Genomic DNA, 14,721 nt, shown 5'->3' with positions numbered 1-14,721 from the left:
GAAATCCTAGTTTAATGTAGAAATATGTGTCTTTGATATTCTTCTTTTCTAGAGTCTTACAAGAGATACTGCCACTGAAATAGCCATCAATGTGAAGGCGCTATATAATGAAACCGAATCTTTGCTAGTTGGCAGGGTTCCTTTGGTAAGGAAAAGAAGTGATTGATAACATCGTGAAGTAAACATATAGGCCTTACCTCTATTAGGGAACATGCATTCAGCAGATCCTCAGCAGGAACAGCCCTCAAGTCTCTATACTTGGACTTTTCTTTGTGCCAGGCTTTTGCAGGGATAAAGTTGGGAGTTACGATTCAGGCTGACAGGAGTAGAGGTTTCCTCTTATAGGTGTCATCCTGCATCTTACTTTACCCAATCAACTTTGAGAGACCTGAGCTTTATAAAGTGTAGTAGACCTTCTTGGGGTACTCCTTATGGCAAAAATAATAATTAAAATAAAATGAATAATTGGTTTTGTTTCCTGAGTTAACATTTGAAATACTATTGATATGGTCCTCCAGAATGGCTTATAGAAAATGAACACCTTCTATGTAGTGCTTCAAGAGCTAAATTAGGAGAACTATCCCTAGTTAACTTAGTTTGGTTCTAGAAGTCAAGTTAATACAAGTCTGATTTTGAGACAGTCCACAGACTTCAAGCATAAACTCTAAACCAGAGTTGGTCTTTCTTTAAAAGTACCTCGTTTTGAGTTTTGCATAGTGGATCTTGTCGCCACCTAGGGTTCTGTTGAGGCATATACACATGCTGCTGCCATGTGAAAGGCCTAACTTAACTTTCTTCTTTGTAACCATTCTAATCAATTGAAAGGTGGTGAGTGATCCCAAAGCCTTTCATTTGACAATAATCTTATCTATGGACAAATACACATCTAATCAAAGCCAAAATCATTACCATGATAGTACTAGGCCTAGTGGGTGAATGAATGGGAGGTGTATTACACAACCTAGCCAGCTAGCAAGTTATTGGGCTTGGAACTTCTGGTTGATCATGGCTCACAAAAGCGCCAGTGTTGGGGGTTTATGAAAGCCACTGTCCCTGTCACCTCCTCAGAAAACTGAGAGATAGCATCTGCAGGACAAGAGGGAGTGGCTGTCTCTACTATGGCCATACAGAAAAACAGAAACATTGGCTATCTCTTGATAGTAGAGACTTCTTGACTATTTTTGGCACTTCTGTTGTTTTTTTTGTTGTTTTGGGGGGGGGGGTTGGTGGTACTGGGGTTCCCGGAAACCCTTCTACCTCTGGGCTACACTCTCCCAGTACCTATTTGTATACTTTTTTATTTGGAAGCAGGGTCTCATAAGCCAGAGCAGCTGGCTTTGAACCTGCATGATCCTCCTGTCTCCGCCTCCCAAGCGCGGGGATTACAAGCGTGTGCCACCATGCCCGGCGGCGCGACTATTGTTAGCCAGAATTTTCTATTGCTTTTCTAAAATAAGTTCTTTAGGAAACCCTGTGAGCTGTGACTTTTTGTATTGAGAATATATATATTTTTGTGTTATTCAAATTACACTTAAGATTATTTCTGGCAAGAACTTGACATATAACTTTGTCCTATAAACCAAAAGTTTCTTCTTTGTGCTATTTTTAAATTTATCAATTGTGTTAGGTTAAGATGGAAGGATACTCCTCCTTCACTTTTAATTTTCTGTGAGTACTAGAAAAGGTAAACACCTTGAATAATATGGGGGGGGGCGACAACTAAGAAATAATAAATAGTAACATTCTCTCTGAACTTTAGTTCTAAAATTCTGTGAATAATTTTAAAGGTTCTCTACAGTCTCAAAGTAATTTGTAGAAGTATTGATTCACTGGAAGAGACCTCAGAAATAATGTAGTAGCATTGTGCTATTTTTGGAAGAGGAAAGCAAGGCTCCTACAATCAATTTGCCTTCCTTTGATTGAACAGTTAGTAATGAGGCCAGGACTAGAATCCAGTCAACAGCCTTCCAGTTTTGTTTATTTCATGTATTGTCATTTATTGGACTTGTAAATTCATTTTAATAGCTGTTTGAATGAGTTATTGTGAATAACAGGTACCCATTTAAATTATCTTCATTATCTTCAAAGTATCTAAATCCAATTCCAGGTCATTAACACCCTAGGTTTTTGTTTTGTTCTAATTTTTACAATAGCTTTTCTTCTTCTTCTTCTTCGGTTTTTTTTTTGTTTTTTTTTTTGTTTGTTTTTGTTTTTGTTTTTTTTTTGGTGGTACTGGGGTTCCTGGAAGCCCTTCTACCTCCAGGCTACACTCCCAGACCTACTTACTTTTTATATTTTTATTTGGAAACAGGGTCCCCTAAGCCAGCACGCGCAGCTGGCTTCGAACCTGCGCCATCCTCCTGTCTCCGCCTCTCAAGCGCGGGGATTACAAGCGTGCGCCACCACGCCCGGCGTTACAATAGCTTTTCATCATAAATCTTTCTGGTTATTTTCCTTAAACTTACTCTTTTAATTTTCCAGGAAAATTTTGTGCATTTCTTTTTATATGACAGGTTTATGACCAATTTTAAAATATTTTTTGTTCATGTACTCAAAATTCTTATTTCTGCCCCAAACTCTTCTTTTGTACAAAAGAATAACAAATCAGCTCACTAGTACATGCATGATGAATGAGTAGGTAGATGCTATGGAGAAAAGAAGGGAGAGAGGGAAGAATAAAAGACAAAGAGGAAGGGGCCTACCTAGAAGAATCACTATAAGCAATACTTTTTCTTTGTTTTTATCTTTTTGCAGATCTGGGGATGGAACCCAGGGGCATTCAACCTCCGAGCTACACCCCCTGCCCAATTTTTTATTCTTTATTTTGAAACAGGGTCTCACTGAGTTGCAGAGGGCCTCACTAAGTAGCTGAGGCTCTCTGTGAACTGTGATCCTCCTGTCTCAGCCTCCCAAATGCTGGGATTACAAGTGTGAGCCACCACGCCCGGCTTAAGCAATACTTTTTATGAAATTATTAAAGTTACATTATCTACATATATCATCTTTGGGAATCAAGAATTAGAATAAATCTATGCAACAATTTTAAGATGAAAATATAATTTGTCCAAATTTATTTATTTATTCATTTATTTATACTAGAAGTTGGACCCAGAGGCAATCTACCTCTGAGGTCACCCCCAGTCCTATTTTATTTTTTATTTTGAAACAGGGTCTCACTAAGTTGCTAAGGCTGGCTGTGAAGCGCTGATTCTCTTGTCTCAGCCTCCCAAGTATTGGGATTATAGCCATGTACTATTGCTTCCAGCTCATTTTAGATATTCTCTTAATTAAAAAAAAAAACTAGTATAGTATAAGCTGGACATAGTTGCTTATGCCTACAATCCCATTACTTGGGGAGGCTAAAATAGGAGAATCACAAGTTCAAAGACAGCTTCAATAACTTAGAGCATCCCTCAACAACTTAGACCCTGTTTTAAAATAAAAAATGAAAGCTGGGCGTGGTGGCGCACTCTTGTAATCCCAGCATTTGGGACACTAGACCCGAGGATCGTGGTTCACGGACAGCCTCAGCTACTTAGTGAGGCCCTCTGCAACTCAGTGAGACCCAGTTTCAAAATAAAGAATAAAAAATTGGGCAGGGGGTGTAGCTCAGAGGTTAAATGCCTCTGAGTTCCATCCCCAGACTCACTAAATAAATAAATAAATAAATAAATAAATAAATATTTAAAAATTTTTTTAAAAATGAATAGGACTGGGGACATAACTCAGAGGTAGACTTACCTCTGGGTTAAAATCCCACCAAAACATTTAAAAAGAAAGAAAAGAAAAACATAATAATAAGTCAAGATATTCTTCTTAAAAGTAAAATAGTTGTTTTATTTGGAGTACTACTGAGTCTTACTTTGTTTCACTTTTAATCTACTGGTAAATAGCAGCTGGAATCTCCACACGAAGAGCGGGTATCCAGTGCCTTACACTCTGTGGAGGTGGAGTTACAGAAATTAACAGAGATCCCCTGGCTTTATTATATCTTACACCCCAATGAGGATGAGGTATGTAAAACTCAGTCTGTTTCTTGTGAATATAGACCTTATGACAGTCCAATGTGAACTTACCTTTGAAAAATATATTTAGGGGAAAAATAAATTTCAGATACTACTTTTAAATGTACTATTCTTAAACAAGGGAGTAAAGGCATTGTGAACACAGGCATTTTATGGGAATCAGTACATTTTCAGTAAAACACTATGGCATTAATTTTGTAAAGAAGTCACTACTGTTCTGCAATGTTTAGTGTTTATAAACTGGTCCTATATCATCTCTATTAACAGAATAGGTTTTCCTTAATATCCTAAAACCATTTCTTATTTTCTTGCTTTGAACAGGAGCCTCCTATGGATTGCACTAAAAGAAACAATAGAAGCACAGTATTTCGTATAGTGCCAAAGTTTAAAAAGGAAAAGATTCAGAAACAGAAGACAAGTTCACAACCTGGTAGGTGGTCCACACAATGGGCAACAGCTCACTGGTGATATCACTGAGGTGGTTAAAATGTTCTGGAGCTAGATAGGGGCAAGAGTTGCCCAACATTATAGGTGTACTAAATATCGTTGAATGGTACACTTCAAATTTGTTAAAATAGTGGAATTTTTTCATTTAAAAATAAGTAGAATGTGTCAAAGGACAGTCAGAAGGTGTAGTTAAAAAGGCCAGAAGAAAATGAGGTGCTTGCTAACTTGCTTCTCCTTTGTTTGATGTATGTCCTTGTATCTGTTCAGATGAATCTTTATCTTTCTCAACAGCAAGCCAAAGTATGAGTGTGTAACTTGCTTTTCTTCTTCAAAATTCAAAACCAAGATCACTTTGATAAATGGAACATAGACACTTATTTGGTTTACTCCTAAATTTGCTAAAAATGTTTTCCTGCTAAAATTATATCTTTTATTTCTCCTGTTTTAAGGACACCTTTTCAACCCCTTGCTAATGGCCATCTGCTGTGACACTTGCATTTACAAGCAAAGATTAAACCCCTCTGTGCTGCTATTTTTTTTCGCGCCCTTTCCACCTTTCCTTAAAGATTAGGTTTACTGCTATATCAAGTTCTGTGTATGATTGTTGTCTTTTATAACCAAATAATTTCATCAATCGTTAAATGATAGAGTTTTAAATTCTTCATTAGCTATCTCATTTTTAAGTTATATAAAACACTATTTATGATAATTATGGATTAGCTATAGAAGGGCATTTAATAGTAAAATAGAGCAAATAAGTAGGCTTTTATTAAATTAATCAACGTTGAATAAATGCATACGAGAGTGATTATACATACTAAAATAACATAATCCAATAATCTTAGCACTACTGACAGAGTTTTAAAATGACATTAAATTGACTTAACAGCACATTTGTTGCTGTAATTATCAATAGCTGTAGCTTCAATAAAGGCAGCACTTGAAATCAGAAAGACCTTGAGCAGAAAAGTACATAAATTTGAGTACCCTTATCAGATTTTAAATTCTAACTAGCATTTGTAGCTCATTTCTGACTACAACCATTTCATTCGCTGTCTTAAGAAAATCACCTGAGCTTCTATTCAGGCTTTGCACCACTGATCGAAATGATGCAAAATAAAAATTTTATGTATATTGTGTAGCTGGGTAGCAATAATAAGGAAATTGAACAAAAAATACAGGCATGGGTGCATGGTCGCAAATTTCTTTGTATAGTCAGATCCTTGTGCTGATTGATATTCTGACTTGCATGGGGGAAAAAAATGGAACTATCGTTTTGTTGAAGCGACACCTTTCCTTTGCTAGCTCTGCTGCTGCACTGTTTTGCATCTCCTTTGGCCAACCTTTGCTTTGTAATGCCTTGAGCATGTAGGAATTAAGGGGGTTTTGCTCTTAACTTTGGTAGTTCAGAAATGGGGCACTGAGGAAGTTGCTGCTTGGCTGGATCTGCTCAATTTGGGAGAGTACAAAGAAATCTTCATCCGTCATGACATCAGAGGGGCTGAACTTTTGCATCTGGAAAGGCGAGATCTTAAGGTATTTCCTTTGTGCTACTCTTCTGCTCTTAAAAAGTTTCTTGCAAAACAGACTCCTCCCTCCTGTGCCTCTTGAATTTTGTGCTTTTCAGCTTGGCTTGTGTTATGCAAATGTGCAATAATCTAACATTCACTGTCCTGTGGTCTGAGTTTCTTGTGTGCTTTCTAAACAAGAATGTCAGCAATATTTTCCTGTCAAAATCATTTTTGACTACTATAGCTAATGTGTAGCATGAACTTAGTAATTCTCTGCATCCATTGGCGTGAATGTCCCTGTGCTAATATTTCCAAATGGGTCATGTTTTTCCATCATCTATGTGTTGGATCAGTATGGAAACAGCAGTTGATGGAAAAGACTACGTAAAATCTAATATAAAATTAACAACTAAAAATTCATTTAAAATATCAATAACAAAGCCTTTTTATTCAATGGAACTCTCTGAAAGACAACATTGGCCACTTAGAGTCCTTGGATTTTGTTGTGTTTCTAAATGGACCTTTCATAGGTCACATGAACAACTAAATCAGTTAATTCATTTTTTTGACACTGTTAATATTCTGTAATTCTCAAAAAGAAATTTATTACTTTCTTTAATAAATAAAGCAGAAATTATATCTAACTTTTGCTAGAAAGCAGCAGCTCAGAACCTATTTGCCATTTATACATGGGGGAAAAAATCATTGATGACCTGCAGCAATCCCCTTTATTCTTTGTATGGAGAGTCAACAGTAGAAACAAAGTGCCCTATTATTTCTGCCTAAGGATTAGGAGTAGTATTTCATCGTGTTGTGTTTTCTGACCACACACTGCCATTTTTAAACTACAATAAGTAACATTATCAGAGGGATCCCTTTCCTCTAGACCAGGTTCTCTAATGCTTAGCCTTCTGGCAGTGAATTCCCAACACACTCATTAACTGTTGTGCCTTCATATATGTAAGTTAGTAGAAGTCTTTGAACAAATAATAGATTATATAAAGTATAGATCTTGCTCAGTGTGGTGACACATGTCTAATTCCAGAATTTGGGAGGCTGAGGCAGGAATATTGGAGGTTCAGGACCAGACTCAGCAACTTAGTGAGACCCTCTGTAACTTACTGAAACCCCCTTTCAAAATGAAAAATTAAATAGGGCTAGGGATGTATCTCAGAGGTAGAATGCTTCTGGGGTCAATCCCCAGTAATTCCCCCCACTGCACAAAATAAATAAAACTATGTAGCTATTTAATGAGTAGTCATACAGTATGTTAGCACATCAAAAGGGAACCATTTTATATCTAGACATCTTTAGCTAGAATAATAACAATATAATAGATAATTAATTACTTGGTAGAGAATCCTAACTCTGGAAAAAAGCAAAGTAGACAGTGTTAAGAGTTCATGAAACAAAGGTTAACTTCAAACCCTGAAATAAGTGCAAATACACACACATAAAAAATGAATGTAGGGGATCTTTATATCAACATAGTTGTGTAGTTGCTATTTTAATCCTTGGCAGGTTACAACATTTATTGTTTAGCTGCTCAATAAACTAATATGTTATGCTAGTTTCTCTAACTGGTATCTGTCTCATTGGCCTTGAATAAGAATACACCCTAACATTGTGTGTATAAGTATATAAAATACACATGAGTATATTTATATGTGTGTTATATAAATAAATATGTTTATTTTTATTATTTTTTTTTCAGTACAGGGAATGGAACCCAGGGTCGTTCTACCTCTGAGCCACACCCCCAGCCCTACTTTTTATTCTTTGTTTTGAAACAGGGTCTCACCAAGTTGCAGAGGGCTCACTAAGTCGCTGAGGCTGTCCTCGAACCACGATCCTCCTGTCTCAATCTCCCAAATGCTAAGATTACAAGCATGCGCCATCACGCCCGGCAATACATATGTTTATAAATGTTATACATACAAACATATAAACACACACAACATACTAAACAAAGCAAATATTTGCAGAATGACAAAACAGAACTTATACATACTTTTGGAGAACTTAGGGTAATAGGAATTGGTCAAGGAAAAGATAAACTCAGAAAGGAGATGGTTAAGAATTCTTTTAGTAGTCAGGCGTGGTGGTGCAGGCTTGTAATCCCAGAATTCGGGGGGCTGAGACCAGAGGATCGTGGTTCGCGGACAGCCTCAGATACTTAGTGAGGCCCTCTGCAGCTCAGTGAGACCTGGTTTCAAAATAAAGAATAAAAAAAAAAATAGGGCGGGGGGTGTATCTCGGAGGTCAGATGCCCCTGGGTTCCATCCCCAAACCCACACACACAAAAAAAAATTCTTTTAGTAAACTTTCTCTGTAGTTTTTTTATGTTTTGAGGGGGTTATTGTTATTCTATTTCATTTTTATTTTTCTTTCTAAAAACATTTTACTGAGCCAAATTGAGAGTTCAGAAATTGATTTACAAAAATCAGCAGTTTTAAGACAACACCTAGTAAAAACTTATTTGACATTAATTTAGAACAAAAAGATAGACTAAAATTTGAGTTAAAATAAAAACATAATTCCCCGGCCTCTTCAAAGCTCTTGAAGTGGTTTTCTTGCTATCCTCAAGAAGAACCAAATGAGCTCTTCCCTTTCTTTGACTCACTTGTGGATTTATTATTGTTTTTTATTCTTAATGCAAATTACATCCTCTCCCTTGAAACTTTTCTTTTAGAAATCTGTATTGACATTGTCTTTTTGAATTCTGTTGGTTCTAAAGCAGGGTGTGGGGTGGGAAAAGGACAGTTTTACAGAAAGAGATTTCTGTAGCACAAACCATGAAGCTAGAGAGTAGTTGCTCCTTGCTTCTCTGATGGTGGCTGTCAGGAAGAGCAGATTCTTCAGAACAGCCTCTAACTGTCTATATACCCTGGATCATCACATCCAAACTCATTGCTTTAAATACTACTTGTGAATATATCAGTGGCCCACAAGTCACCTCTCTGGCCCTGCCTAACCTCGTTTGTGAATTTCAGGATTGTGTCGCTAGCTATCTACTTGATACTTGGGTGTCAATATAATCTGAACATGGCCAAAACAGACTTGATCTCCTATCCCATTCCTGTTCTGCCCCTTCTCCAGTGCTCAGTAGTAAACCATGCCTCTGTCACTCCAGGTATGGGAGACAGAAAACCCCAGAGTCCCATTTAACACCTTATTCATTTCCCCAACCCATCAAGCCTCTTGATTCTAGTCTCCGTTTTTTGCTCTAATCTCCTTTCCACACTCCTCCTCTACATTAAGGATCACACCTTACTTGTGGAAGGTTGATAGCTTTCTAATTGACTTTTCTCCTGTGCCCCTGTCTCTCCAGTCCATTATCCACAGTGCCATCATAGTGATATTTTAACATCATCAATCAAGTATATCACTTTTTTGCTTAAAACTTTTCATTGACCTCCCATTTGAACAAAGACCCATATGTTTAGGGCAGCCTGTGAGGTTCTTCCTACTTATTCAACTTCCTGTAAAATCTCTGGGGCCTCACTAGGTTATACGCCATCCATCTTGGCCTTACTTAAAAATTCGAAATGTTTTCTCACCTTGAGGCAACCTCTTTTGATGGCCTGAAGCTACATACGGGGACTGGCAATGTTGCTCAGTGGTAGAGTGCTTCCCTAGCATTCACAAGGCCCTGGGTGATTCCTAGTACCATAATAAATAAATTAGTGAATTAATCAATCAATCAATTAATTAAAGTTGAGAAAGGGAAAACATTTCCAATGTGCTTTAGCAAATGAAGAAACAAACTACTATAATGTTTTTTCGTCTATGACCCAGTAGTAAAGAGGGAGGGACATCAGAGAAAATGGCATAGACATAGTTGAAGAAGGGTTTTGTCTCATTTTATTTTTTTCTGTTTGAAAAGTTGCGCATAGATATGGAAAGATAACTGAATATCTACAAAGCCTTGGCAAAGTTAGGCATATTCATCAGAAGAATAGAAAGACTAGTAGAAAAGAATATGATAAAAATAAATATCATGATGATATATGATAAAAATATATGATATATGATAGAAAACTATAACTAATGTCACTGCATAATTTTATCATAGTATAGCTCCTAGATAACATAAAATTACTAAATGCAAACTAAAGAAAATATAGCTAAGAAATTAATTTGACTATACTTTATTATAGAAAACATTAATCTCAGTATATCAAGAGAGTAATTATGAGTAGGGTCTACTTCCTCTAAACAAATTTTTATTCTGGAGAATACAAATGTATATATGGTCTAAAATAAAGTATTTAGTATTTAAATATGTTTTTAAGCAGATACCTATAATATCACAGAGTATAAAGAATACCTATATATTTTGCTCAAATAAAAGAATCTACATGTCACTGTAAATGATTTACATGCTAAATTTAGATAGTAGGCACTGGTATCTTTCTCTAGGATTTGGACTTGCTCTTAAGTTTGATATTTTCACATGCCCAGGAAATATATAGTCATCTTAGGGCTAATTTTGGATACCCTGGTGGTATCATATGCGAAAATATTTTTCTAGGTCAGTTAAATATGATTTTTAAAAAGTTACATTGGCCGGGCGTGGTGGCGCACGCTTGTAATCCCTGCGCTTGGGAGGCGGAGACAGGAGGATCGCACAGGTTCAAAGCCAGCCGCACTGGCTTAGGAGGCCCTGTTTCCAAATAAAAATATAAAAAGTAGGTCTGGGAGTGTAGCCGGAAGTAGAAGGGTTTCCAGGAACCCCAATACCACCAAAAAAATAAAAAATAAAAAAATTTAAAAAGTTACATTGGAATTATCTCACACTTGAGAATATCACTGGCTTTAGAAAGAATATTTTCCAGAAGGATACAGCATTGTTGCAAAAGAACTCAAAGACCTCATAAAACATAAGGGAGAGAGTGTGTGAATGGTGTTATTCTTTATTTATGTCTTAAACTAGTTGTGTCTCTTTATTTAAAAGCTTAAAGATAAGCTTTTTGCAGTTCTAAGTTATAAAACAGGGTGGATGTCTCAGTAAGCATTCTAACTGCTATAATCCAAGGACTGACCATACAGCTTAGAGAAAGGAAGATTTATTTGTTCATGGTTTTCTTGGAGATTTTTGGGTTCAGTCCACGTGACATCAGGGACTGCAGATCTCAGGGCATGGTGGCAGGAATTGGAGGGAGAGCGCAAGGGTTTTGCGCCTCACATAATGGAGGCTGGAAACAAGAAAGAACAAGCAAGTAAGGAATTCAAGACTCTTAACACAATCCCCAAGGCCACACCCCCAGGGACCCACCTCCAGCTACACCTATGAGCTCTGGCCATCACCCAGATAAATATATGTTATGTTAACCCTGAACTTAATACATGATCGCCTCAGGGGGGCACTCTATATCTAACAGTGGGTATTTGGAATCTTTATCTTTTCTGGCAAGCAACAATCTAATGTCTTATTACCCTGGTGTTTTGGTCTTGTTGTTTTGTCTTTTTAGGTTGCTTTGCAAGTCATCATTTTTACAAATTTTCAAATATTTTATGCTATTTTTTGAAGAAGTAGTTTGACCTCACACAGTAGCAAACTAATTATGCATCACACTTAAAGAAATGGAAGAATTTAGAGGTCTAAACTCATTCTCACAGTTTTGCAGATAGTGGGTGCTATGGCTCTCTAGAATGAGTTCCATTCATTTCTACAAGTATTTTCCAAGTGCCTGCTATACACATGTAACAATAGTCATCCATATCTGCAAGATAAATAGCAAATCCTTGACACTTACAGAAAGATAGTTCTTAAAAAAGGAAAAAAAGAATCCTGGGAATATAGAACCAATATTGTTTTGAGGAAAAGAATCAACCAACAGATATCTATGTTTAAGTCATTGTTTACATACATGTACAAAGAATATTTAGATATTCCACTCAAACCAAAGACTCCTAATGCAACTGCATATTATTTACATTCTAAATAAGGTAGCGGGCACTGTTGTCTTGCTCTAGGACTAGGCTTTACTTTAAAATTTAATATTTTAGCAAATGATCTGGCTGCAGTAGTTCATACCTGTAGTCTCAGCTCTAGGGACATTGAGGCAGGAGGATCCCTTGAGCTCTGAAGTTTAAGGCCAGCCTGAGCAACATAGACCCTGTCTCAAAACAATAACAACAAAAAGCAAACTAAATGTCCCAGATACCCCAAAAGTACCCTTTTTTTGTGTGTGTGGTACTAGGGATGGAATCCTTCCACCTACAGGCTACACTCCCAGACCTATTTTATATTTTACTTGGAAACAGGATCACGTAAGCCGGCAAGGTTGGCTTCGAACCTGAGCGATCCTCCTGTCTCTGCCTCCCAAGCGCAGGGATTACAAGCGTGTGCCACCATGCCTGGCGTAAACGTACCTATTTTTTTTTTTAAAAAAAAAAGAAAAGTAAAGAGGAAATATTAGTTTTGTCTCTTGAAGAACTGCCCCTATGTACATAATTTATAAAAATACAATTAAGAGTAGTTAATATAGGTTACTTTTTTAACCAATTGTTAATTTTTCAATGTTATGTTATTTTTGTTTTAGTAACTTATTTTTTTCTAGCTATCACTAAATCATTAAATATAAACTAAAATATATGGCCTGAATGCAATTATGTTACATGCTGGTTAAAAATTGAATCTGGCTGGACGTGGTGGCACACGCTTGTAATCCCCGTGCTTAGGAGGCGGAGACGGGATCACGCTGGTTCAAAGCCAGCCTCTCTGGCTTAAGAGACCCTGTTTCCAAATAAAAATATTTTTTAAAAAAATAGGTCTGGGAGTGTAGCCCAGAGTTAGAAGGGTTCTATTCCCAGTATAAACAATAAAAAAGAAAGAAAATTGAATCTGAATCTACAGTTTTCTATTATTAATAAATGTTTTTTATCTTTATCTTCTTTAACTCCTTTCTTTCTTTCTTTCTTTCTCCTTTTTCTCTTTTTCTTTTTTCTTTGTTTTTTTCTTTTTCTTTTCTTTTAGGACCTGGGGATACCGAAAGTGGGCCATATGAAGCGAATTCTCCAGGGAATTAAGGAGCTTGGAAGGAGCACTCCCCAGGCTGAGGTGTAATATTGGTGCTATTCCTTGGAAGAGAAGTAATTGCTACTTAATACACAGTTCTTGGGAACAATTGGCTGTTCTTGTAGTTTTCTGCATACATAAGTAAGCACCACTGAAGCACCTCTATGGCTTGATATTGTGCCGTTGGTGAAATGTTGATTTGAGGTATTAGAAAATATTTTTGTGCCAAAAAATACATTCCACAAAGCCATTTTCTTGTTGTGCGAACCTGGCATGTTCAAATATGCTCACAACAGTAAAAAAGAAAAAAGAAGTAGGAGGATTTTGAGATGATTGTATTGTCTGAAAGGTGGAATTGCTCATCTTTCCACCCTTAGATCTGGTCTAATAGAAGGTTCTTACTGTGCAGCCTCATAACAGTATGTGGCTAAAACTTCTTAAGTTTCATTTTGGAGGCATTGACTTCTTCCTTACAATCATTGGTTAGGAGACTAAAGTATAAATTATGTTGCGTTTTGAATGTTAGACTGGTATCACCTCAGGTACCCAGCAGTCACTCGTCAAAGAATATGGTTAAATCAACCCATCAAATACTATGAATAATGCAAATCTTAATGCACGGTGTTCCTGCCTGAATTGTCTTTCTTTTCCTTGCATGTCATATCTACTATTGTAACACTTTAATAGCTTTAATGTCAGTTTTCATGGAATTTAATTTATTACTACCCAAGGACCTTTTTGTTGGCTAAGGGCACTGCACTTTTCCATTCTTTAATGTGGAATTTTGTATAAATATTCTATACCTAAGACTTTGTGAACATGTGCCTGTGCCATAATCAACAAATGATATCCATGTTATGCAAGCCAATTTTATTTCAACCTATCATATATAAACTGTAAGTGTGCACATTACGAAAATTATTTGGATATTTTTATAATCTTACATGCTTTGTTGCCTAACAAAACCATGACAACTTTCCAAACCCAAATTCACACATTTTGTTCTTTTTTTTGCTTCAATTTAATAATCATTTAATATTTCGTTTGAATTTATAACAGACTGTTGAAATCTAGGAATTCTCCAAGGTCTCAACTGAGATTTGTGTACTGATTGGTCACGCAGACCCTCCCACTAGCTACAATGACTTCTGACATGAATTTCCCAACAGAAGAAATTTAATTTTTTTCTCAAGGGCTTTATATTATTATTATCACATAATTCTTATATCCTTTCAGGTAGATAATATCTTTAAACCATTAAATATGTATTGTTCATTAAAAGTCAACATTACAATATCAAATCTTGGAAAGCCAAAGGCATACATATCAAAAAATCACAAAAAATGTCCTTAAATAAGCTTTATTTAACCACTATCTGCCAAAAAATTAATTATAGTATTTTTAAATACTCTAAAGAAGAGAAGTAAACAGGGTATTGACCCAGTAGTGGTGGTTTTGATAAAGTAACCTGGCAGGTGCTCAACAGATATACAAACACACACACACATAAATATATACATATATGCATATGTGTATATACCCAAACATACACATAGACATATATATGTGTGTGTGTATATATATATACACACACATACATACATACATACATACATACATATATACATATACATGCACAGATCATCTTTAGATACAGGGTCATTGATATTTTTTCAACAATTATTGCCCAATGTTTAGAGAGAAATATTGAAAG

General features: G+C 36.2%; 1 protein-coding gene across 3 annotated transcripts in view; it reads left to right on the top strand.

The window, feature by feature from the left end:
- DGKH (diacylglycerol kinase eta) overlaps nucleotides 1–13,055 on the top strand; it is a gene marked incomplete at both ends in the record, with an annotated part of 206,455 nt that extends 193,400 nt beyond the window's left edge. For 2 of the 3 annotated variants that reach the window (XM_080689759.1, XM_080689760.1), the window contains 4 exons: nucleotides 53–145; nucleotides 3,894–4,013; nucleotides 4,347–4,455; nucleotides 12,966–13,018. In XM_080689759.1, the coding sequence (XP_080545885.1) occupies nucleotides 53–145; nucleotides 3,894–4,013; nucleotides 4,347–4,455; nucleotides 12,966–13,018 (375 nt within the window). Of the gene's footprint in view, nucleotides 1–52; nucleotides 146–3,893; nucleotides 4,014–4,346; nucleotides 4,456–5,877; nucleotides 6,009–12,965 lie in introns of all 3 variants that reach the window. The other variant, XM_080689758.1, reaches the window with a different exon arrangement.
- Nucleotides 13,056–14,721: the final 1,666 nt, after the last annotated feature.

This window comes from Muscardinus avellanarius, assembly GCF_963383645.1.
Source record: "Muscardinus avellanarius genome assembly, chromosome: 2".
NCBI lineage: Eukaryota > Metazoa > Chordata > Mammalia > Rodentia > Gliridae > Muscardinus > Muscardinus avellanarius.
This window is presented reverse-complemented; position numbering and strand designations above follow the sequence as displayed.